The 26,618-nt window shown below is 43.9% G+C and overlaps 2 protein-coding genes across 2 annotated transcripts; both read left to right on the forward strand.

The window, feature by feature from the left end:
• The first annotated feature begins 223 nt into the window (after positions 1 to 223).
• Positions 224 to 4,896, forward strand: LOC138632453 (myelin-oligodendrocyte glycoprotein-like). Its single transcript, XM_069718027.1, has 5 exons — positions 224 to 263; positions 2,440 to 2,808; positions 2,901 to 2,990; positions 3,077 to 3,198; positions 3,306 to 4,896. The coding sequence occupies exons 1-5, from the start codon at positions 224 to 226 to the stop codon at positions 3,324 to 3,326; spliced, it is 642 nt and encodes a 213-aa protein (XP_069574128.1). The 3' UTR covers positions 3,327 to 4,896.
• A 1,885-nt stretch (positions 4,897 to 6,781) lies between these two features.
• LOC138632430 (endophilin-A1-like) lies at positions 6,782 to 25,728 on the forward strand. Its single transcript, XM_069717992.1, has 9 exons — positions 6,782 to 7,086; positions 16,369 to 16,437; positions 17,018 to 17,090; positions 17,175 to 17,318; positions 18,023 to 18,156; positions 18,329 to 18,487; positions 18,883 to 18,986; positions 19,092 to 19,222; positions 20,233 to 25,728. Exons 1-9 carry the CDS (start codon positions 7,042 to 7,044, stop codon positions 20,427 to 20,429), a joined length of 1,056 nt encoding a protein of 351 aa, XP_069574093.1. The 5' UTR covers positions 6,782 to 7,041; the 3' UTR covers positions 20,430 to 25,728.
• Positions 25,729 to 26,618: the final 890 nt, after the last annotated feature.

A 26,618-nucleotide genomic window follows, 5' to 3' on the forward strand; every position in this document is an offset into this window, starting at 1 on the left:
GAGGAACAAGCAGGGGGAACCTAGAGAGGAACAACCAGGGGGAACCTGGAGAGGACCAATGAGCTAAACTGTTTCTTCAACAGGTTTAGTTCACCACCCTCATCTGTCTCCTCCACACCTTACACCTCTCAAACACCTCTGCTGCCTCCCCCCTCCCCCCTCTGCCCCCCTGGTGAACTTCATAGAGCCCTCAATCTCAAAGGGCTCTTCCTCCATCGACACCATGACCCCCCCCCTCACCCCTCTCTGTGACGACTGGCCAGGTTAGGAGACAGCTGGAGAGAATCCACCAGCGCCAGGCTGCAGGACCTGAAGGCATCGGCCCCGTGGTCCTGAAGACCTGAAGGCATCAGCCCCGGGGTCCTGAAGACCTGCACCGTCCAGCTGGCTGAGGTCCTACAACACCTCTTCAACCTGAGCCTGAAGCAGGAGGAGGTCCCGGTGCTGTGGAAGACGTCCTGCCTGGTTCCTGTCCCCAAGAAGACGACTCCATCTGGCCTCAACGACTACCGACCGGTTGCCCTCACATCTCATGTGATGAAGGTGCTGGAGAGGCTGGTCTTGGCCCACCTCAGGCCGCTGGTGAAATCTTCTCTGGACCTTCTGCAATTTGCGTACCAGCCTCGTGTGGGAGTGGACGACGCCATCATCTACCTGCTGCAACGAGCTCAGTCTCACCTGGATGGAACCGGTGACTCTGTGAGAATCACTTTCTTTGATTTCTCCAGTGCATTCAACACCATCCAACCACTGCTACTGAGTGAGAAGCTGCGGGTGGTGGGGGTGGACACGTCCACCGTCTCCTGGATCACTGACTACCTGACAGGCAGACCACAGTTTGTCCGTCTGGGCAGTGTGCTGTCTGATACGGTGGTCAGTGGTACTGGAGCTCCTCAGGGAACTGTTCTGTCTCCCTTTCTGTTCACCTTCTACACCACTGACTTCCAGAACAACTCAGAGTCAAGACATCTGCAGAAGTTCTCTGATAACTCTGCAGTGGTCGGTGTATAAGGGATGGACGGGAGGACGAGTACTAGTCTGTTTCAGGTGTTCTCCACATTTACCTGATGACACATAAAGCATGAAATAAAATGCTCTTGATCTGGTCACAGATCTGCTCCAGTTACAAGTGGTGCTTTGTTCAATGGTGAAGAAGAAACAAAAAGGCGCCAACTTCATGTTTTTTCAGGTTGTTTTGGCCTACTTCCAAAACCGTTAAAGTTTATAACCCTCAGGAAGCAGATGGCGGGAAAATAAGAAACCCTGAATGTAATTTGCTCATGTCACTGGTGAAGTCCTAATGACTCTACAAATATCCCAATCTTAAAGGTTGCTTCAAAACGGTGCCGAGACAAATCGATCAACAGAAAATATTCCTCTAATTTAAGAACTGGTTAAATATTTTAGTCTTTGTTTTAAACATGAATGTCAAACATGCCCCGAAGTCTCCAGATCTTTACTTTGTTTGTTTCTTGTTGTCTGATAATAATCAGTCTGTGATAATCTATCAAGGAATTAATATTTTATTTTCATTATAATAAATACAATTGACAATTTACACTTTTCTTTTCTCAAAAATGAGTACAAATTTCATGAAAGTGAGGTCTATTGACCATACATGTAAAAAAAAAAAAAAAAAAAAAGTTTAAAATCAGTGTCAATAAATTGGAATCAAGTTGGATGACGAGGTTTGAAAAAAAGAAATGGACGAAGCACCTTTTGTGACGAACGCAGCTCTCGTATTGTGTCCACGAAGACAGCACGAGGGTTCACTTACAAATATAAAACTTCACCAAAATGACAAAAACATAATTAAACAAAGTGACAGTGTGAATTTCTTTTGTCAGAAATAATCCAAAACAATAATAAATATCACCGTAATAAACTGATTACTTAACAAATTGATGGAAAAATAATGAACTCATCATACTTGTCGAATGTTTGTCTATCTGTTGCACAACATGTTCTTATTGTCTCAGGAAAGAGGACCTATTTATCTGTGCACAGCATGGTCTCAGACAGGACGTCTCCTGTCTGGATCCTGTGACCTACGACCTCACTCAGTACTATCTGTGCACAGCACGGTCTAATTTATGACGTCCATATGTTACGACGTCCATTATCTTGTGACCTCCAACTGAACTCAGACGTAAAGGGAACGGGGATGGATGTCAACTGTTTGTCACACTGTATAAAAGCTGAACTACGGAGGAGAGACGCTGAGAAATGCTGGACATCTTTCTTTGAGTGGACATGTATTTGCTCCTTCTTGCAAGAATAAATGTCCGATATGTTTGATTTTTGAATCCAGCCTCTGAGTCATGTTTCTAACACAAATAAAACAAAAGCTGAATTGGGCGGATCTGAATCAAGATTTCTGTGAAGCTGAAGATCAGATTTCTGACCATGATTCATCAAACTCTCCGTCTTTTTCCACAGGTGAGTCTCGGGTCATTTGTCAGACCGAGTTGGTCGTCGTTGCCCCGGGCGATGACGTCATCCTGCCGTGCTACGTGGAGCCGGCGGAGGACGCCCGGCGCCTGACGGTGGAGTGGTCCAAACCGGACCTGAAGCCGGACCGGCTCGGCCGGGTGGAGTACGTCCACCTCAACCGGAACGGCAGAGTAGACCGCCACATGAAACTGGCGGCGTACGTCGGGAGGACGGAGATACTCGCCGCCGAACTGGCGCGCGGAAACGTGTCGCTCAAAATCAGGAACGTGACGGCGTCCGATGACGGCAGGTACCGGTGTTACCTGCCGAAGTTCAGGAACCCGGCAGACGCTCCGGTCGTCCGGCTTTCTGTCGGTGAGTAGTTTTCTTCAGATGTCCATTGACCTCAAGTGAAGACGCTGAATTCATGGAGAACTCTTTCCGACGGACGGATTCATGTTTTCTAGAGTCAAACTCCTTCAAAAGTTGGACAACAGAGTCGTGGCTGGTGACCAGAGAGCTTCCTGCTCCGGATCCAGCAGGGGGCGCTGTGAGCGGTGAGCGAGCGCTGAAACTCGGAGGGTTCGTCGGCGTCGTGTGTTTGCTCTGTTTTCGGTGACTTTATTTGACTCTTCCTCTCCAGCTGGTCGGATCAGGCTGTTCGTCGTGATCCCGCTGCTGCTCCTCTTCATCACCATCATCATCATCATCATCCTGGCCGCCATCTTTACATATTTCTGCAAACAGAAGCCGGAGACACAAGCTGTAAGTCTGACATGAACTGAACACGTCGCTTCTTCTACAGTTTACACTCTTTTTGTCTTTTCTTTTATTTCCGGCTTAAATGATTAAACATCTGTTAACTGTTCCAGGCTCCTTTCAGCTGGTCGTGACCTTCAGCTGGTCGTGACCTTCAGCTGGTCGTGACCTTCAGCTGGTCATGACCTTCAGCGGGTCGTGACCTTCAGCGGGCAGCGACCTTCAGCGGGCCGCGACCTTCATCGGGCTGCGACCTTCATCGGGCCTTGACCTTTCAGCGGGTCGTGACCTTCAGCGGGTCTCGACCTTTCAGCGGGCCGTGACCTTCAGCTGGTCATGACCTTCAGCTGGTCGTGACCTTCAGCTGGTCGTGACCTTCAGCTGGTCATGACCTTCAGCGGGCAGCGACCTTCATCGGGCTGCGACCTTCATCGGGCCTTGACCTTTCAGCGGGTCGTGACCTTCAGCGGGCCTCGACCTTTCAGCGGGCCGTGACCTTCAGCGGGCGGTTCGAGGCCAAAATATGGTGGATTGCTTCTATTGGGTCGGGACAGAGTTCCTGCCGTAAGTGGAGGAGTGGAAGTATCTCTGGATTCGGAGGGTTTGGGTTCGAACCACTCGATCTACGTTCTGACCGTCACCGACGCTCATGAGCTTCGGGTCGGGACCTAAAGGACGAGGAGGTCGGGCTCAGCCTCGGAGCTCCGAGTGGATCCGGGCGATAAACCACCAATTCAATAGTTTTTAGTGTTTTCCAGGTTGAGTGTGAGAGACGAAGAGTCAGACTTTCAAATGAATTATGACTAAGTTGAGATGTCGGGTTAATCGATGAGCTTGATTGGAAGATTTCTGCCACTCAGCAGGTTTTCCAGAACGTGTTCCATTAACTGGTCGTAGAGCTCCTTCATTTGTGTTCGACAGGCTTCGACTGCGTTTTACTTTCTACTTACGACTTTTGTTTTCGTCACTAATAAAGTGACCTCTGAGCCTTTTTATTTTGAGTGACATGTTTGAGTCCCGGGAGGTTTGCTGGTCGTCGAACCCTTTGAACTCTTATCGGCAGCTGCTTCAAGATGGAAGATGTTTGATTTAAGCTTTTCACGATGTTTACAAGACGAAGCTTCGTTCTGCTCTAAATGTTAAAACCAGGTTTTCGTTGTGCAGCTAAAGTACAAAAGTGACGCTTAATATTTTGACAGAAATGTTTTCTATGAACTGATTTACATGAATAACTACAGTCTTTACGTTGAGGCTCATTTTGGGGATCACTACTTTGAAACTAAGAATTATTTAATGTTTATATTAATTTGTATAAGTTTATAAAAAGCTGCTTCAGTTCAATGCAGAGCTCCAGTTTACTTGAGCAATGAAGAATATTCATGTTTGTGTTTTTGTAACTTAATTATGATTTATTCTTGTGAAACAAGAAAAAAATGCAATAAATTAAAACAAAAGCTCAATTAAAAGCTGAATAAAAAGACGCGTTAAGTTTCCTTTTAAAAAGTGGAGAATCTTAAAAGCAGGTCTGAGGTCACGTATTATCTGCGTTCTTCTGTATTTGTACTCAGTCTGATTATAATTCTTTATTCCTTTTATTATTTCTGCTTAAATTCAGTATTATTAAAGTCCTAAATGCTCAGCAGTGACGGTCAGAGTTGTAATATTGAAATGAGCCACGTGGGGGCGACAAAGATACACAATCCACTCGAGTGATTGTCTATAAATTGACTAAATTTATGTAGTCATGATGTATATTTTATAGAAGAATAAAATGAAGCACTGCTGGATCTCAGTCCAGATGTTTCTCTTTTTTTCAGCAGTAAATATTCACATTTAAACACAGTTTTTACACATTGTTGTCATTCTGACTTTAATCTACATTGAACTGGTTTTATTCTGTTTATCTTGGTTTCATTTGAAATATAATGTTTGTTTGTTGCATGACTTGTTACAGACATAAAGTTTCCACATTCAAAGATGTTATTTTCAATATGTCCAGTAAAAACATTAAACTTTTATTTTTATATATTCAATAATCAAATATCAAAAAAATGCCCTGAAACAGATGCTCTCCTATCATCCATCTCCCAGTTTTATATTAATGAATTTATCATTGTTAAAAACAGAGGAATAAATACAGGGTATGTAAAGATGTGCACCAGCGTATCCCCTAAAATTGTATACTGCATCTTGGTGTAATTATTCCGTTTTATTTAAATTTGTTATGAATTATTCCTCCAGTGTTCATTTACTACATTCTCAAACCACACAGAACCAGTCATTTTAATATACGTTTCCAGCTGTTTTCTGGCGTTTGGATGAAAGGTTTATTTCCCAGCTGTCTTTGAAGGCACCATCAGACCCCCTGATGAGCTGTCCATGGTGCTGAAACACTTCAAAAAGTCTAATTTTCTCTTCTTCCTCGTCTTCTTGGTGCTTTTAGATGTAGTTTCGTCTCGTGTGGACTCGTTTTACCACGTGACCACGCTGATATCAATATTATTCACGGCACGAGCCGCTCCACGGACACCAGCAACACACCGATGTGTCTCGTGCTGCGGGGCGACGCGGGGAGGCTCGTGGGTGGCGGAGGGCGGCGCTTCGACGTCACAGAGAACGTGAGGTCGCCTCCATGCCGAAGATCGTTTGTGTCCGACAGATGGATGACTCAGACCACAGACAGAAACTCTGGTCCACAGTATTTTGTTCTCGTCTGTGGACACTGAGTGAAAACGCTGACCTGCTGTTACCATGGCAACACAACTGAAACTGATTTTTTTTTTTTTTTTTTTTTTTTTTTTTTAATTTATATTTTTAACTGTAGAAGAAGAACCAGAGATTTAAGCTGACACGATGTCCTGACTGAATGTTTTTCTTCGGTGTGTCAGATACGGGAGACATAAAGTGAAATCTAACTGACATGTTTCAACCAAAAAGATTGAAAGCAAACAATCTCCCTGAGAGACAGGAGCTCTCACTCTGCGCGCGATTCCAGGAACTAAATGTGAAACCTGTCTCTGAGGAACTACTAACTTTAAGGGATCTTTTTCTGTTTGTATTCTCGCCACCAACAGGAACTCTGACGTGACAACTGGCCTCGTGTTGTTACGTCTGCACGACACACTGCACACTAGCTGCATTTCCTCTACAAGTCCCCAGAACTTTTAGTTCCCTGGACGAAGGACTGGGAACTTTACCAGAAATGTTTCAGATGTTTTTTTGAGCTTGTAACCAAAGAGTTTCGTGTAAATTAGAGGCCCTGAGAGGTCAAATGATCAAATACTTTTCAAAACAAGCAAAGACAGCAAAACGTTCTGAGAAATAAAGAACTTATTTCCTTCGTTTCTGTGAATTTAAGCATCTCATGACTCCACAAATTCATCTGGTGACCCATTAAAGTAGTTCAAACTACAGCTGCTTCTAGTTAATATAACGTATTCAAAATTAACATCTTAATTCATTTAATCAACAGTCACAGGGAAGTCATTTCAGCTCACGACACTTTTTACTCTTTTTTCTGTTTTTTCTGGTTCTGTGATGCCCCTCCGGTGATCCATCGCTTCATTAGACGATCTGTGTGCCTCCTCCTCTCTGCCGTGTCTCAGACTGGAAATAGATCCAGCTGGGTTTGGTCTCATCGGCTCCTGTTTCCTCCACTAATTTGATCAAATAAACGGTCCGTATCGACGCCTGGCGGCCGTTAACCGGAGGATTTACCGTCATCTTCTCGGGGTCCAGCTCGGTCCCGTTTCCGTCCATCAGTCGGTGGAAAAATATTTCATATTCCAGATCTTCTTCAGCCCGTAATTGTTTTGTTGTTGTTGTTTTTTGCCCTCCGCAGCCGAAGTGATGTCTGTCGCGGGGTTGAAAAAGCAGTTCCATAAAGCCACGCAGGTAAGAAGAGCTCGTGATGTTCGTGTTTATCATATTTACACTTTCAATGTGTTCAATGTCGCTGAGAAACTGTAGGATTTTTATATCAGCTGAAGTAAACACGGCGAGAATCACTTCATCAAGTCCTGCTTCTTCTTCTTTTTCTGTTTTTGGTCCATTTAAAGCTTCGTTTTCAGATTTTAGAACATTTTATATGGACATTTTTTGTTTTGTTTCAGGTAAAAAAAAAAGAGAAGATATATACATATATATATATACATATATATATATATATATATATATATGTTTTTATGTTTTAAATTGAAATTAAGCGTCTTTTTTTTTTTACAATACGTTAAAATATTAAGTTTTCTCGCGATGTTTTGTGTTGAGGGGACATTAAAAGCAGAGTTTACCCCCTCAGGTCTGGATGGAGTATTACGTAACAGAAAATGAGCTGTGTAGGTGTGTGTGTGTGTGTGTGTGTGTGTGTGTGTGTGTGTGTGTGTGTGTGTGTGTGTGTGTGTGTGTGTGTGTGTGTGTGTGTGTGTGTGTGTGTGTGTGTGGAGCTGATTGGCTGTTTCTACATGCAACAGGGAATTCCCTCCATCCTTCCTCCATCTTTTGATGCATCTGAACGTCTCCTCGTCCTCCATCGTTCTCTCAGCGGTCCTTCGTCTTCCGTCCATCCAACTCTCTTCATCGCTTCATTTTTCTTTGTAGGTCCAAACACCCGCCGTCCCTCTGTCCCTCTGTCCCTCCGTCCCTCCGTCTCTACTCGTATAGGTCCTAATTTTTCTACTTCCTTCATTTCTTCGTCTGTCCTTCGTCTTCCTTTTTTTCCTCCGTTGTCCTCCTCCTCCATCGTCCCCCGTCTTCTACCGTGTAATCCTCCCTCCGTCCACCAGAGGGCAGCGCGTCACGGCTTCGCCTCATCAAAATCACGACAACTAAATCACGTTGTTGTTTATCTCCCGGAGTCGAACCCTCTGAAACAACGACGTCACGCCGACGCGCTGTCCTCTAGTGGACGGACGCTGAGCCCAAACCTCTGATTTCCAACGTCCATCCATTGTCCTGAACTTCCTCTGTTCCACCTCCATCTCTTTATGGCGCCTTTAATCGAACATCTGTTTGTTTTTTCCGATGAGTTGTCCTTCCAGACATCTTCTTCGTCCTTTAATTCCTCTTTTCTCTCCGGTCGTCATTTAAACTCGACAGATTTGAAGATCTTCGTCCGTCCACGCGGACTTCTTTTCATCCGTCGATCAAACCCGAGAATCATTTCAATGATCGTCGTCTCCTCGTTTGTACGATCAGGGACAGTTTTCTTTTGCCCAAACTGCCAAGTCCCTTCAAAATAAAAGTGTTTATAATTTACTTAAACTGAAATAATGTCACGAATAATGTCGTCAAGCAAATGAACCTGAACTCTCCGAACAAAACCAGAAACCAAATAAAGAGGTTTGATTTTTGAAACGCCACAAAGGGAAAGTTCAGAGATGAGTTTGTGTTCAGTTTCTCTCGTCTCGCTCTTCTTCTGTGAACTATTGCGTAACGTCGCCTCTTCGCGCCTCCGACTGCTGTTTGACTGAAACTTTGAAATGAAACTGATTTGTTTCACTCGGTCATCTGAATCCGAGCGCGTCACCAAAACACTCAAACAAAGAAACAACAACCTCCGTCCGTCATCGGGACGAAACGCCGCCGATAAACACGGGAGATGATGGTTATTGATCCGGGAGGGAGAAACTGGGTCGCTGCAGCAGGACGGGGAAACGACAACAACAGGAGGGCCGTCGCTCAGATCAGAGCTTTTATTTTGTGGATTTCATTCAGGTGACGCGAACAGGAAGTGACAGAACTGTTGGAAACAACAGATTTAGGTTTTTTATTGACACAATTAACACAATTAACACCTCAAATTTAAGCATCGATATTTACTGGTAAATATGACAAAATTAATAAATACATACAGTTCAATTTAAATCACAACATAAGTCATCACAGGTCACAGCAGTGTGTGTGTGTGTGTGTGTGTGTGTGTGTGTGTGTGTGTGTGTGTGTGTGTGTGTGTGTGTGTGTGTGTGTGTGTGTGTGTGTGTGTGTGTGTGTGTGCCCCAAACACAGATATGTGTGGGGCGTGTTTGCAGGTATTGGTGGGCGGGGCGTCGTGTCCTCCACAGCATGTCCATATATGGTCACTTCTGGCTCCAAAAAAACCCAAAATGTCCGATTTGAGGCATCAAAACGACCACCTGACTCGTGGAAAACTTTGACTGACTTTGTGTTTCAGCAGAGAACGCGATGCTTCTTCAGCGGGAGTCTCTTGGCGCCCCTGGTGGCCGTCGGTGGTATTGCAGTTTAAGGCACGTCTGCACTGGCTTCACTATTTAAATAGAAATGAAAACCGGTCATAAAACTTTGAGTCTTCTCTGTTCGTACGTGACATTTTTTCGAGCGATCCGTCTTTGCTCGCCGGTCACGGCTCGGTTTGGCGATTCGGCCAATCAGACGCGAGGAGCGCGAGTTTTGTCAGCGGAGGAACTCGAATTCTCCCAGTGGGAACATTAAAAGTTGATACGAACGGCGCCCCGAATCTAGGACACATCCCGGCACGAACGTGTGACTCAACAGATGGATTATAAAGAGCGGTGGCAGCGCGAAGCCAAACTGCCAAGCCACGGTGCCATCAACCAAGATGGCCGCCAGCGGGAGCAGGAAATGGGACACCTCGATGGGACCGTCTGAATAAAAGATGAGGGAACAGAGATCAGTGCCCAGATGCACAAACATCAGAGAAAGAGGAGGAGGAGGAGGAGGAGGAAGGAGGAGGAGGAGGAAGGAGCGAGTGAGACGGACCTTTAATCTCATCATTTCTGCAGTTTTAGAAGTTCATGTGAAAATATTTGAGTGACGTTTCTCTGATTTCAGATCTGTTCGTGTTTTATTTGGATTAATTCAGGAATTTTTCTGTTTTTTTTCTCACTTTGTCATCTTAAACACCAAATTTATTCTTTGTTGTTACAGAAATTCACAAAATAAGAGAAATAGATAAATGCAGACATACAATATGAAAACCAGGTAGAGCAGAGTGTCATCAAATAAATTAGGAAAGTAAATCATAAATAAAACAGTATTTCTCTTTGAGCTGCTGTGAGGCTTTTAATGTGAAAGATCTGAGTAGGAAGTGTTGAATTTAATCAGCAGTAACAGAAAAAAAATGCTAAATTGAAGCATTTGTAAATAAATGGAAATCATTTTGATGCTTTTATTTTGAAAAGGAAGTGTGAATTGACAGTAGATAATTAGTGACTGGGCTTTTAATGTGAAAACAATCCTGCAGGAAGTTTAGAGTTTTATTGACAGCAGTGAGTGAATGACATCACTGTCGCTCGCATCACTTGATCTTCATCAGCTGCTGGTTGTCATGGAGATCTGCTGTAGATGTTCTTACCTCGTTTACTGTGGACGTGACTTTTATTTTGGGAGTTGATGGTCAGAGGAAGAGGAAGAGGAGGAAGAGGAAAATCAAATCATTCAATAATCAGACATTACGATCTTATTTTGAAAGGAACATCAGAGACTGAAGATGATGATGATGATGATGATGAAGATGATGATGATGAAGGTGATGAGCAGGGATGTAAATCAGTCTTTGTTTCTCCGCTGCTTCCTGATCAAACACGCCCCTCTCCTCCGCTTCCAGGGGACGGTGTTGTCGTGGCAACCGCACACGTGTGGCGAGAGCAGGCGTGATGCTGCGACACACACACACACACACACACACACACACACACACACACACACACACACACACACACACACACACACACACACACACACACACACACACACACACACACACACACACACACACACACACACACACACACACACACACACACACACACACACACACACACACACACACACACACACACACACACACACACACACACACACACACACACACACACACACACACACACACACACACACACACACACACACACACACACACACACACACACACACACACACACACACACACACACACACACACACACACACACACACACACACACACACACACACACACACACACACACACACACACACACACACACACACACACACACACACACACACACACACACACACACACACACACACTCACACACACACACACACACACACACACACACACACACACACACACACACACACACACACACACACACACACACACACACACACACACACACACACACACACACACACACACACACACACACACACACACACACACACACACACACACACACACACACACACACACACACACACACACACACACACACACACACACACACACACACACACACACACACACACACACACACACACACACACACACACACACACACACACACACACACACACAACCCCCCACACACACACACACACACACACACACACACACACACACACACACACACACACACACACACACACACACACACACACACACACACACACACACACACACACACACACACACACACACACACACACACACACACACACCACACACACACACACACACACACACTCACACACACACACACACACACACACACACACACACACACACACACACACACACACACACACACACACACACACACACACACACACACACACACACACACACACACACACACACACACACACACACACACACACACACACACACACACAGGCAGGCTGTGCTCAATAATTGATCGCCTCACACGTGACGGAGCAGCAGAGTCTTCCTCGTCTCCGTCCTCCTCGTCTCCGTCCTCCTCGTCTCCGTCCTCCTCGTCTCAGTCCTCCTCTGCTTTCACTTCCATGTGTATCTATCAGCTCCTCCGTCTCTCTGTACATTTGACCTTTGACCTCCCCACTCAGGGAGTCCGGAGCGATCTGATTGGCTGAGTTCGACCTCAGGGAGGTCGTCAGCGTCACAATCATTTTCTTCAAACTCTCCAACATATAAAAAGAAAATGTAAAATGCAGTTCTGCGGTGAAGCCGTCGCCCAGGTGCTGCAGCGTCGTAACAGAGTCAACAGTGACACCATCGGGTCAAAGTGCAAATTACAACATTTCAAATTACAGCTTCTCAAAAAACAAAACAAAACATGAGGAACAACGAACAAACAACCCGAGTTGTGCATTTAAAGGCTGATTCCACCTCATATTGACTTTATTCAGGTTTCCCTTTTGTTTTCTGCACTTTCGATGACGCCGACTGAAGAACTCTTCATGTTGTTATTTCTGAAAGCTCCTTCTCCACCTCCTTCTCCACCTCTTTCTCCACCTCCTTCTTCACCTCCTTCTTCACCTCCTTCTCCACCTCCTTCTCCACCTCTTTCTCCACCTCCTTCTCCACCTCTTTCTCCACCTCCTTCTCCACCTCCTTCTCCACCTCCTTCTCCACCCCCTTCTCCACCTCCTTCTCCACCTCCTTCTCCACCTCCTTCTCCACCGTCCTCCGTGTTTCTGTTTCCGTCACATTATGAAGACAGACAGCGGTTATTGTGCTCGTTGATGTTTCGCCGTCGATCTTCCTGTTTCTCTTCCCTCGTTTCCCCAAAAACTCAGTTCTTAAAATGCCGAACTTTAAATCCTTTAAATGTGGAGCGTCTCTTCTAAAATGACGTTGGAGATGTGCTTTGAAACGATGCTTAGGAAAATATTATGTTAGAAAACATGATGGAACGCTGAAGTTTGTTTTTGTTTTTTAAATACACAAAAAACTGCCTGGAGTTTGGTTGGCGGCTCCTCAAACTTCAGTATTTCTGTGATTCCTCAGCAGCAGTATGACAATAAAATAGTAAATAATTGTAGTAATAAAGTAACGTTGGATTATAGGATGAAAAACAGGATTTATGGATATTGATGAGTTCTTTAGAAGAGATTTGTTTACGTCTCATTTTGTGTTTGTTTTAATTTTTTATGAAAGCATAATTTTACTCCTAGTTTCATTTTAGTTTATGCTTCATAGAAAATTCCCGCTCGTCATTTTTAAAAGCTTTATTAAAGGACGGGTTTGCGTTGCTCTTTCCAAACGGCCAGTTGTGGTCGTGGTCGCCGTGACGACTCGGTTCCCTGCAGTCTGAATCGTGACTCCGGCGAGCCGTCGGCTGTTGAAGCAGCTTCATGACGAGACTGCAAATGAACGGAGATCCAGAACGAGACGTCTGAGACACTTTGATGTCCAACTCTGCTTTCATGTTGGATTTTGTTTTATTCAGGGTGGTTGATGTTTTCCGTCTCTTTGTTTCTCCGTCTTATTTTTTCACCCGTCTGCGAGGTGACATCGCTGCTCTCACTAAAAGCCTGTTTACAGTTTCGAGCCACTAAATTAGTAAGATTTAATTTAATTTAATTTAAAAGCTGATTTACATTTTTTTAATTTTGTAAAAATTTGTGCACTTCCTCTTTAAGATGGAAAACTCTGGTTGCACTAAAGATTCTCCTCGTTGACTAAAAGTCGTTCGAGCTTCATATTTGCGAACGACGAATGAAACTCGAGAGGAATTTTATGAGATGTTTTTGTGTGATTTACTGGTTTAATAATGAGATCGAACACATAATTTAACTGACTCCAAACTTGTAAAATTACATTTCTCGCGTGTCTGGTTTGATTGACAGGCCCTGGGTGGAGCCAGGTTTGGGGCGGAGGTGGGCGGGGCATAGTGATGTTATTTAACCTTCGGCTTGTTAAAAAGTCAAACTTTATTGGCTGCAGGATGTTTTTGTTTCTTTTCTTCTGCACATGGACTGTTTGTCCTCTGAGGACGCCAACCGGAGTGGTTATGGACCTCCGGCGCTCGCGGCTCATTGAGCGTTAACTCGACTCCCGGAGGAACGTGAAGAAGGAATGAAAAACCCTCTGAACTTCCTGCTCTGTGGTTTTGTGGTTATGAGCGTTTATTTTAATGATGATTTAAATGTCCACATACTTTTAGTCGTGTCATGCTTACTACATTAAACTGTCTAAAACACTTTGAATGGTTTAAACTAGAGTTGCAGTTGCTAAATGTCCAGTTTCTGTTTTTTTTGGGGGGTTTTGAGTACTTGAATGCATCACAGCTGAAATACTTAAAATGCAGAGGATGTAACTTTACTCAAACAATCAGGTCCAAAATCTCCAGAGACTTTGAAAGATTGACGGAATGATAAACTGAAGATGTGATTTTGAACAAAGAGCCTCTCGGCCGGTCAGACTGACAGATGAGCCGAGTCCCGCTGCCAGCGTCTCCACGCAAGATTAATATCAGCTGGAGAGGACGGCTGTGTTCTCTGCCACGACCTCTGACCTCTCCGCTGTAACAACAGCCTTGTAATTAAGCTAATAATAATAATATGTGGCCTGAATGTAGACAGAGGAGGGGAGGGGGTGGGGGGCATCGCCATGTATTTACAGATCAACACCGTGTTTATTAAATATTATAAACGTCCATAAATCTGCTCAGAAAATGTCACAGTGTTTTTACTGTTCAACACACGCTGAACTTTTTGAACGCCAGCGAACACGTCCGTGAACTTGCTTTTTTTTTATCTGTGAAGAAACGTCCGACTCACTCGACTCCTCGAGGAAACATCGGAGAGTCGTGAAAAGCAGGTCGAGCAGAAACGAGCTGAGGAAGAGTTACGTAACGCCGTGTCAGCGCTCGTCTCCGCAACAAGTCTCAGACCAGAGCAGCCGCCGGTGTGTGTGTGTGTGTGTGTGTGTGTGTGTGTGTGTGTGTGTGTGTGTGTGTGTGTGTGTGTGTGTGTGTGTGTGTGTGTGTGTGTGTGTGTGTGTGTGTGTGTGTGTGTGTGTGTGTGTGTGTGTGTGTGTGTGTGTGTGTGTGCGTGCGTGCGTGCGTGTGTGTGTGTGTGTGTGTGTGTGTGTGTGTGTGTGTGTGTGTGTGTGTGTGTGTGTGTGTGTGTGTGTGTGTGTGTGTGTTTGGTTCTTGGAAAACAGGAGAGGATGCGCTCAGATTGCTGTCTCCATGGCAACTGCATCTTCTTCCTCATCTGTCTGCTGCTCTCATTTTCTTCCACGCTGTGTCTTTACACATTTTTTTTATTTTTTTTTATCACAATCTCACAAACACACTCGTCCACATGTGTCTTCCTTCATTCTTGGATCAAAGCTAAACTTACACACACACACACAAACACACACACACACACACACACACACACACACACACACACACACACACACACACACACACACACACACACACACACACACACATTTACCTTCATGTTTGCACGGCTCGTTGGTTTGATGAAGAAAACGTGCGACATCTGAACACGTAGTCGACGAACCGCACGACATTTCAGAGTTTTGTGTGACGAGCGCAGCAGATGAAACTTTATTTTTGGTCTTTTTGTCCTCAAACATTTAAATAAAACCACCAACGATGGGTTAATTTCAAACTAATATAAGACACAGAATAGTTCATTCGCTAAACATTTCCAGAATATGATGGTGTTACTTCACGTTTATTAATTTCAGTTCAGATTCTGGTTGATATTTGAGTTATTTTTAATCTCTGGTCACTGATGATTTTATAGCAGTTGGCGTGTGAAATAACAAACTGGTTTTTACATAATCTGTTCTGTTAATTTGACATTTTTAATAGCAACAACATCCTCGTATTTCATGATTCATGCACCTTGTTTTTGTATAAATTTAAATGCAGCCGCCTCCTGTTGGCATTTTACAGCCTTTATATATTTGTTTCTGGATATACTAGATATTGCAGGTGTGTGTGTGGGTGGGTAATGTGAGTCACTATGGTGGAGAATCCCACACTCCTCCTTCCTCCCTCCTCCATCATCATCATCATCATCCCTGCAACCTGACAAAGAGGTTAGAAAACAGGAGGTGTCACTCTGCAGCATTTCCTGCTCCCTCAAAGACAAACTGAGCAGAACAAAGATCTATTAAAGATCCTGTGACCGTGAAGTCAGTGACCGTTAACACGCCACCAAAAAGCTCCTCGTGGTCACTTTGCTGTGGAAAACCTCCCTCCGTGTGTGAGATTAGGTTTTCATTTATTTTCAGATGGAGGTCTTTTTGTTCCTAAATCACTCGCCGCGTCGTTTCCTGCTCTGCTTTCATCTCCGTCACGACTTTGAACTCTATTCGACCTTTTCTTCTCTCGCGGCTTCGAGACATTCGAGTGTTTGTAAAGAGAAAATGTATAAATATATATTTATATTTCTCTCTCTTTCGTTGTGTTCTCGTTTCAGAAAGTCAGTGAGAAGGTTGGAGGGGCGGAAGGAACCAAGCTCGATGAAGACTTCAAAGAAATGGAAAAGGTCATTTTACCTTTTTCTGTACAATATTTACACAAAATATATTTAAAAAAAATTAACTTGCAGAAACATTTTACCAAAAATTAAAAGCCCTCAAGTGTTTCAGAAACCCTTCATTTCTTAGGTTCGTATTTATTTATTTATTTTAGGCTTTTATTGAGATATTTGCAGGAATTTCACCGAAATTGAACACTTTAGATGAGTCACCCAGAACAAACGTTAAAAAAATCATGATTGTTTTGTTGAATCTATTAAATTAAAGCGTTATTTAAACTTGACATTGTAGGAACAGTAGTTACACAACTTCAGAAACGAGGTACAAGTGACAGGAAGTTACTGGTCACGACCAAGAGAAAATCGTGTTTCACCATTTTCACAGAACCATGCTAGCTGTTTCCTCCTGTTTACAGTCTTTGTGCTAAGCTAAGCTAACCGGCTTTGTTTCAAACAACCAAATATAAGCTTACATCTATCTAAAACTTCTTTTTTTTTTTTTACATTAATTTCTCGATATAAATATCTCAAAGTAGCTCCAGGTTTTATTCATGATTTTCCTGTGGTGTTTTGTGTTTTTTGTCTGCAGAAGGTGGACGTCACCAGCAGGGCGGTGCTGGACATCATGACCAAAACAACAGAGTACCTGCAGCCGAACCCAGGTAGAAAAACACGCAACATGCAGCCCAAAACCAACCGCGGTGTTTACGCGGTCGCTCCTAATCACAACTCCTGCTTCTTTAAAGCGTCCAGAGCCAAGCTGAGTATGATCAGCACCATGTCCAAGATCCGCGGGCAGGATAAAGGACCGGGCTACCCGCAGGCTGAGAGCGTGCTGGGAGACGCCATGTTGAAGTTTGGACGGGAGTTAGGAGAGGAGTCGTGCTTCGGTACGTGGGAACGTAGACGGGATGTTGAAGACCTCCAGCAGGTTGACGATGATGTCGTTGAACACCGAGCCACCGCGCACCTCGTGCTAGCTGAAGGGTCGACTCGTATTAATGCGAACTAAAACTGGCATCGGTGGGAATAATGTAACATTAGCGTTGCTGTTTTCTCGTTCATCCACATGAATATTATATTCCCTTAAAATAGTGACTGCATTTATTTCTAATTCGCTCTGTTTTGAAAAGAATCATTTGTTATGTTTTATTAGTACAGAGCCTGGTTTTGATCTGCTCCCGTTTGCCCTGTTGAAGATGCTGCTCTTCATACAAGCTCAACGCTTCCTGTTTACAGGAGACAAATATAGGGGTTTGAAATCGGTAGACATTTTGGACGTCAATCATTCGCCATAAAGTTGCTTATTAAGATTTTTTTTTAAAACAAAGGTCAAATTCTCGTTTCTTTAACATTCATAAATGACTTTGTGAGTCCTTAATTGAAAATCATTAGTATCAAAGTTTCGGAGCGTTTCAGTCCACCAGACGTATCGAACACAATGGAAAGACCGACTCTACTCTAATACCCCTGGAAATCCTTTCTTCCATTCATTCGACTTATTTTACCTCCATCTTACTGTTTCTCAATCTATTCTGGCTAAATGTCCTTCTTTAGCCCGCTTACTCTCTCCTCCCTTCGTTCCGTCTTCCAGGCGTGGCGCTCATCGATGCCGGCGAGTCGATGAAGGAGCTCGGAGAGGTGAAGGACGCTCTGGACATGGAGGTCAAACAGAACTTCATTGACCCGCTGCAGAACCTCCACGACAAAGACCTCAAAGAGATTCAGGTGAGTAAACACCGGAAATAATCCTGAATGTGCTCCATGTGTACAAATGGAAACGAGGATTTCTGTGTCAAAGCTTACTAGATACCAACATACGTCCATGGAGGGTAACGTGGTCTCTAAAGCCATTTATTTCCCAGCTTCCTCTCCTGATATTTTTCCCCCTGCGATGCAGCATCATTTGAAGAAGATGGAGGGCCGCCGTCTCGACTTCGACTACAAGAAGAAGCGTCAGGGGAAAGTCCAGGACGATGAAATCAAACAGGCGCTGGAGAAGTTCGACGAGAGCAAAGAGATCGCAGAGCAGAGCATGTTTAACCTGCTGGAGAGCGACGTAAGGACAAATCTGGGTGATTTATCAGCCCGATTGTGCGTTAGAGGTTCAACTGAATGATGAAATGCAAATTTGTGGTCGGAGAAAGATTCAGAAAAACTCGAAAAAAAGGCAACAAAAGCACTCGAAAAGCAATCGGAAATGGAAAAACAAATTACTTTATGCAAAACCGCAGTTTGTACACCACCACCACAAATCTGGAATCAAACATGGGTCAGATATTGACATCTTTCTTTCGTTGCTATAGTTACACATTTTCAGCAGGATCGCAGCATGTTCAAAACTGCGATGGAAAAGCAAAGACCAGCAATCCTGTTCCACGCTGTGCCGAGCCAGAACCCGGCCCAGCATGGGAGCGGAGGAACGGGGGAAATAAAAAGGTGTGTGTGTTGCAGATAGAGCAGGTGAGCCAGCTGGCAGCGTTGGTCCAAGCCCAGCTGGAGTACCACAGCCGCTCCGCAGAAATCCTACAACAGCTCTCCAGCAAGATGGAGGACAGGTATCGATCTGTCCAGCCCACCTACGGCAAAAATAAGGCAGTAAAAAATAGAGCAGCGTGGGAAGTTAAATCTTGTGTGTGTCGGGCCTTTTTTTAAAATTTCAGGATAAAAGAAGTGTCCAATAAACCGAGGAAGGAGTACAATCCCAAACCCAGGATGACCCTGGAGCTGCTGCCCCCCAGCGAGAGCCACAACGGAGGGATACACTCCGCCAAATCCCCCGGACGATCGCCAGGTAGACGCCGGAGTTAGAACCCCGAACGGTGGAAAGTCAGAGTAGTTTCAGATCTGTTGTCGGGGAATTCTTGCAACAACCGGGCAGTAAAAGAAGGAGATATCTGTACTTGAGGGAGTTTCGTAAAGACAGCACGCAATTAAAGCCTCTTAAAGGACTCAACATATCTTTGAAGATACTGCGTTTTTCGTCTCTTGGCGTCACGACATACAGTACCAGTGGAAAATTTGTTTTCATCTTTATTTAAGACATCGAAACTATGAGGTGAGATCAAAAAAGGCCCGAGACTGTACCTATTGATTTCACCATGGACCTGAAAGTTGAGCAGAGAGCGCCGACCAAACTTTGTGTCACCGAATGTTTTTCCCTCCGACGCCTCAGAAGGTCCCGGTGGAACTCGGCGTTGACAGTCTGACTCTGGGGGACGAATTCAGCTTTATCGAATTTGACATTTATTGTCAATTTCAATTGATTTATTGTCAATAAATTTGACATTTATTGAATTTGACGAATTCATCTTTATCGCCGTAGATGTTGAACATTTACAGAGTTTGACCCAAAATCTGATGTTGTCTGTGATCTTTGGACCCTCAGGAACCAGTGTTTTATAAACAGCAATGATTCTGTGGTGGGAATCACTGCATGGGCTCAGGAACACTTGGCTGTGAGCCGGCATTAAAGATTTCCTGTTTCTCTGCACAAGTTTTAGGTCCGTGGTGAAATCACAAATGTTCACGTACCAGCGGTCACGTTAACGTCAGGTGCTGATATGCAACTTAGAAAAAGTTAACTGGTGACATTTCTTTCTCCTTAATGAGATCACCAGTCGTGTTGCGTCATCAAACAGCCCCATTCAACTACTCTAGTGATCCATATCATGGCAAGAACCACTCTGCTCCATGAAAACAAACAACAGTCCTTCATCACTTCGTCATAAATAGGTTTGACAGACCGCGAGTGACTCAAAAAGACGGAAGCTGACTGCATACTTTTGGTTTGCGTCCTCTCAGCGCCCATGGACCAGCCATGTTGCCGAGCGCTGTACGACTTCGAGCCAGAGAACGAGGGCGAGCTGGGCTTCAAAGAGGGCGACGTCATCACCCTGACCAATCAGATCGACGACAACTGGTACGAGGGCATGATCAACGGCCAGTCGGGCTTCTTCCCCATCAACTACGTGGATATCCTGGTGCCGCTGCCTCATTAGGTCCCGTCAGCGACCCGGGCCTTTCCCCTCGACCAAATCCAGACACCCCGAAAAACAGCCTGAATTTGCATAAACAACCAAACCACGCCCTCCTCCTCCTCCTCCTCCTCCTCCTCCTTCTTCTTCTTCTTCTTCTTCTTCTTCTTCTTCTTCTGTGCTTCTGTGCGATTCTGCTTTCACAAAACGGACCGAAAACGAGAGGGAAGCCGGCGTTGGATTGGACGGACGGACGGACGGACGGACGGAGGCAGCGGGCCGGTGATTAGAGAAGAAGAGCGGAGAGGAGGAACAGCGCGACAGTCGCAGAAAGAGACGAGGAGACGAACGGGCGGCCGTGTTTCACGGCGCGGAGCTCGGCCGGGCGGCGCCGGATACCCGTGAGGCTTCGGAGATTTCCCTGAATAAGGCGCGGTGTCCATGTACGTGCATGTGTGTGTCTGTGTGTGCGTTTCGACCTCGTATTATGATCGAGACACCACGAAGTCTTGCTCGTCGGTTTTAAAACGGCCGGCAGCTTTTTTTGTGACACCGTCTTCTTCCTCTCTTTCCTACTTTTCTTGTCGTCTTTCTCTAAAAGTAATTCTGTCTTTTCTACCTTGACTTGCCTTGTTGTGCTTTTCTCTGACTCTAGATTTATCAGCAACGGTCTTCCCCACTTTCTATCTTTCTACCTTTCTCTCTCTTTGTACCTTCGTCGGCTAACACTGCCTTTAAGCACGGCTCCGATACTCGACCGACCTCCGACCCGCGACCCGGAGCTACCGCCGGTCACCCGACCCTTTTATGTTTGAGTACATCTCGACCTCTTTCGAGCTCTTCTTGCAACTTACTCTGCTTTTCTCAGAGTCTGCATACGATTTCCAGTTTGGTGGCTGAATGCATGAAGTGGCCGAAACTCAAATTTGAGCGATAAGACACGGGAGAGATTCAGGTTTCGGGAGAGCATCGCCGGATTAAAGCCGTATCTGCAATAAGTGGATTTTTTTCAAGGGTGAAAAATAGTCTCTTGGTTTGTAATGAGAATTTCTAGCAGTGTTTCGAAGATTTGAGGGTCAGGAAACTCATTCAACACATCTAAAAAGCAGTTCTATTCATGTGTTCATGAAAAGGAAACCTTGGCGTCACGACGGCGGCGATTTGCCGCCACAACCAGCACAGGACGGTGGTACCGAACAGAACCGTCACCGGGTCGGTGAATTGATGAGCCTTTGATTCTTACAGTATCCGTAGAGGAAAAGATGCTTGTTTTTTCTCTGCGTACTCTTCTAAGTTTTCCATTCACAGTGTTTTTGTGTGTACTGTGTGGAACAGGTGCTCGCTGGTTTGTCTAATCTGTGACTTTTGCATGCAGGACTGCGTGAACAGTGGTAGCCGTTCGAAAATTCCTGTTTTAAGAAGCTATATTTACATTTCTGATGCTCACAACCCTTCAGTGGTGGATTGCTGCCTTGCTGAAGGACACGGAGTAGTTGACGGACATCCCTGTCCAACTACCTATTCCGTCATTTAAGATTTCATCTTTAGGGTTGTTGAGGCTTCAGATTATCCGACGTGTCCACGAAACATTCCGCCGTCGACAGAAAGTTTCTGAAAATGAGAAAGTTTGGGAGCGTTCCTCTCATCTCTTAACACTTTACACATTTCCAGAAACGAGCTTTTGGAACATTTTTGCGATGGTACACGTCGTCAACATCAGTATTAAGCTGTATTCACATTCCAGACGGTTCTGAAACACGTCGTTAAATTGGAGAACCCTTTGGAAGTTTCTAGAGTCTCGGTGACGTTCACTTTGTAAACAACGTCGTCGTACTTCTGGGCATCATCAGAACATTTTAGAAAAATCAGATATCCTGTACGGGACTTTTCTTTAACAGTTGTTGGGACAATGCATGAATCATATTTGAATGCTGTCAGCCGTGCTGGTTCCCCAGAGGATGCATCGCATCGGTTCATGGCTCTAACTGTTACTCCACCAGCGCTACCTGCCTGAGTGCGCGTCTGTACCGGCAGTATTCAGAAGTCTGACAAAGACCTCGTGAACAAGGTGGATGTTATTTATTGTAAAAGGCTCTTTAATAACACGACTGTTTATCGGTGATTAAAGGTGAACGGAGAGTGAAAGAACGACCTTTTATTGACCTGCAGCTGTTCGCAGAAAACCTTTTTTGATACACGTTTAAGGACGCAGCTTTGGGACTCGTCTCCAGCTACAAGACGAGTTTGCAAGTAGTTCAACACGCAGATGTGGATTTGTTTAATGCTGCTTCAACACCTTCCTGTTTTGGTCCTAACCTTCAGATTTTTGGAGAATCGAACCGAAATATCAGGTGTGTAAGAAGCCAATAATCCAGACCGCAGGACCAAAAGTTCGGTTTTATCGGTCCGAATCAAACTGAACCGTCGTTCGGTTTGTTTCCAGTGAAAACACTTTTTGGATGGTTCAGAATTTTGACCCGATTTACAGAAAATTAAGTCACGTCGTCTCCAATTAAACACCGGAAGAAGAAAAAGAACCGGAATAGACGTAAAGATGAGCCGAGGCCGCACGAGGCGATCCGACAGAAGGGAGGTCGCCGTGATAGAAGCATCGCGGCGACGAAATGCGTCTGTTGGTTCGTTTTCTCGATTGAAACGGAAAAAAGGCGACTCGCTGGATTAACGCGCAAAACAAATGTCGACGAGCGGGAGACGCACGTCGGTGACAACGACCAGATGGAGTCTCGTCACGCAAAACCAAAACTAATCCGATGAGAAACACCAACCGATGAAAAACACCAACCGATGAGAAACACCAACCGATGAAAAACACCAACCGATGAAAAACACCAACCGATGAAAAACACCAACCAATGAAAAACACCAACCTCCGTCCGGAAACTCCCGTCGATTTGGACGGAGATCTTCCTCTCCACAGGGAGCTGAAGTCACTCCCTCCTTTTCTATCATTTACCATGCTGATGTTTTCAAACTTAAATATTTCATGCTTCGGCTTCAATCTAAAAAAAAAAAAAAGCTGAAAGACTTTGTTTAATTCAGACATTATTTATTACGTCGTCAAATATCGGCAGGAATCTTTGCTAGCATGGCTAATGCTACCAGGCTAACAGCTAGCCTTTGGCTTCACATTCCCGTTCTTGTGTTTTGGTGACGTTGAGCAGAACAAGTATTTAGTGGCTGAACACTGAATACCTCATATTTCATGTGACGTGATATAAAAACAAAGAGAAAAAGTATTCACATTTATTTGACACACAATTTAAACGGTTTTGTCCGCCGCCTTCGTTCACGTTTTTTTTAACTCTTTAAAATAGTACGATCGTTACCGTCGCTAAGTTCAATGAGCAAAGATTTAACATGGAGTTGAACTCTTTACTCTGTTTAAACCAAAATCTTTAGGATTATGATTTTTATTTTCTTTTTTTTTATGGATCTGCGAGTAAACAACCGTGATATATGATTTATATCTGAGATCAGCAAATGCTCATAATTCATTTCATCTGTTATAAATAAAGCTCCAGAAGTCTTCTCTGAATTTATGAAGGACCTGTTGGTGTTGTGTCACAGATGCTACTGTAGCTGCTTCGCTAAGTCAAAAAAATCAAATATAAAAAAAACACAAAATGAGAACTTGAAGAGTAAACTATTATTTTATGAAATGTTTGGAGGGTAGTTTAAAGCTATAATACTGTTTTTGGGCACAAATAATAATAAAAATGGAGAAAAAAGAATCCAGTTTGAAGCTGGTCGATATCAACAAATAAACTGAATCCAAATGCAATAAATTCAGATGGACTAATAAAATCTAATGTTTCAATAAGAGGAAGAGGTGAATCTCTTCTGATGCCAAAGCACATGTGTGACAACAACAATACAATCAGGAAGTAAAACGAATCTAGTTTCCTCTGACGAGCTGGTTTGGAGCACAACGACATTCAGTGTTTCCTTTTTCCAACTGTTTTTGGGACTTTCTTTATTTGGTCTGAGCTCTCGTGTCCGAACACGTCTGAGTCCGCCTGTGGAACAAGTCTGTGAGCTGCATGCAACTGAACCGCTGATGGTTTTCTTAAAAAATATATATATAAAAAAGAAAAAGAGGTAGCTCTTTGTCGTGGTGGCTTTTTACTCACGATGCAACCGTTCATCTGCAGTTTCTATTGTTTAACCTCCGTATTGTTTTTGTTTTTTTACCTACTTCAGCTATATTCATATAGAACTCTTTTTCAACTTACAAAGTGCTTTAAGATTTATTTTTTTTCTTGAATGTTTTTATTTATTTCCCATTTTGTCTTTTGTGTTTTGTTTTTCTTTCTTTTCTGATTTGCCCTCATATGGCGACATGTATTCTAACCTCAATGAGGGACTTGTACTGTGTTAAATCCTCCATTTCCTTAACGGGAGTCGGACCTCGGCCACGTTACCCGCCCGGCTTCAGTTGCGACGCCGCTCTGCAGCCTGAAATGTTCCCCGTCGTCGGTCTTTCCTCAGCGGCTCGGCAGCTCCGGAGGCAGAATTCATCTCGTAAATTTGAAGCTACAGACAGTTAGCTTAGCTTAGCACAAAGAAACTACTGGCATTGCTCTGTCCAAAGAAAGCAGCAACCCGCCGCGACGTCGCCCATCGGTTTGTGAACTGCCATTTATATTATTTGGAGCCAGAAGCGACCATATTTGGACGAGCTGGTGAAGATGGGAACACTATGCCCCGCCCACCTATCCCGGCAGCCACGCCCCCAAACATAGCTGTGTTTGAGTCCAGAACACTGGTCAGGAGTTGATCTGATGACACCATGATGACTTGTGCAAAACATTTACTGACTTCAGGAGAGAAGTTGATGCTTTTTCAATGGGAGTCTATTGGAGCCCCTAGTAGTACTGATTTTGTTGGGGGGGTTTGTAATAATGTGGCCTTGGTCTGAGCTGTTGGCTGTGTTACATCATAATAACACTGTATGCCTTGTGGCTGTATGAAACAGCCCTCTACCTATGGAGCCTGCCGTCCTCTGGTGAGCTACATGTGTGTGTGTACACACCTTGTTGCTATTTATTTATGTACTGTACGTATTCATTTAGTTATTTATTTATTCCTGCGTCCTATTTATTGGTCGGGCACCTGTGGTGTATTTGACAGTCGTCAATACATTGGTGTGTAGTGTGTGTGTGGGGGGATATGTGGGTTGGAAAAAACCTAGCTGTGATACTAACTGTTGCTCTCCTCGTATTGGACAATGATGTAATCTAAGACCACTGTATGTATAACTGCTTGAACTACGATGTAATGACAATAAAGAAAATAACTCTGACACGTTGCAGAAGACGCTGCAGACGACGACAGTCCAGTCTGTCGCCACGGGTAGATGATATACGAGAGCTGCAGCAAGCCCTGGCTGTACAAACCTGGAAACGCATTAACCAACCAGCCAGACTTTTAATCTGAAATCCTACATGTACTCGATTATTCAATGTGATTCCAGATTAGAAATGAACTTTAAATCTGGACCTCACATAATCATAAATAAGGTTGTTGTTTTTTCATTTAAGTGCTGCTTTCTTTCTAAAACAAATTGTTTATTTGATCTACAACTTTTTAAATCTGGAAAATGTTGTTGTTTGATTAGCTGATCGACAAAGAAAAGAATTTTTAACAGTTTTGATGATCTATTTATCTTTTTGATGCATTTTTTAATGAACAATTAAGAAGAAATCTTAACAGAGTTGGGATGCATCACAATAGTGTAACCATATAACATGGTTAAATTTTTATTTCTGGTGTTTGATTGCATTTTTATAATTTGCAAAAACTAATATGTTAAATATTAACATAATATAAAGAATATAGTATATAATATAAATAATAGTATGGATGTATCTTAAATAATGTAACTATAACGGAATTATTATTATAAACTCCAAACTTTCAGGATGTCGTTACTTATAATTAATACCGAATTATCTATGATTAGTCATGAACTGTTTTTGCTGTCTGCAGTGATGTTAAGTGGCCGCCAGAGGCGCTGCGGAGTCTTGTTCCCCTCATACAGTCCCTTGTTTCCCTCCTTTTACTGATCAACATCTGATGCTTTCAATTTCTCCGTATAAAATCGGAATTTACATTTCAAAGCAGAAATAAATGCAAATTATCTGGCGAAACCAAAAGAATGAAAACAATTGAAACAATAACCTCACTGCCTGT

This window comes from Brachyistius frenatus, unplaced genomic scaffold, assembly GCF_029030835.1.
Source record: "Brachyistius frenatus isolate BFR_SWC_R1_liver_20210118 unplaced genomic scaffold, ASM2903083v1 Contig_184, whole genome shotgun sequence".
Taxonomy (NCBI): domain Eukaryota; kingdom Metazoa; phylum Chordata; class Actinopteri; family Embiotocidae; genus Brachyistius; species Brachyistius frenatus.

Excerpts from the sequence above, each read along its gene's own strand:
- LOC138632453 (XM_069718027.1), top strand. The coding sequence starts at position 224 with ATGACCCCCCCCCTCACCCCTCTCTGTGACGACTGGCCAG. Across the intron at positions 2,991-3,076 it reads AGCAGGGGGCGCTGTGAGCG|CTGGTCGGATCAGGCTGTTC; the intron begins GTGAGCGAGCGC and ends CTTCCTCTCCAG. Across the intron at positions 3,199-3,305 it reads AGAAGCCGGAGACACAAGCT|GCTCCTTTCAGCTGGTCGTG; the intron begins GTAAGTCTGACA and ends TAACTGTTCCAG.
- LOC138632430 (XM_069717992.1), top strand. The coding sequence starts at position 7,042 with ATGTCTGTCGCGGGGTTGAAAAAGCAGTTCCATAAAGCCACGCAG. Across the intron at positions 17,091-17,174 it reads GTACCTGCAGCCGAACCCAG|CGTCCAGAGCCAAGCTGAGT; the intron begins GTAGAAAAACAC and ends GCTTCTTTAAAG. Across the intron at positions 18,157-18,328 it reads AAGACCTCAAAGAGATTCAG|CATCATTTGAAGAAGATGGA; the intron begins GTGAGTAAACAC and ends CCTGCGATGCAG.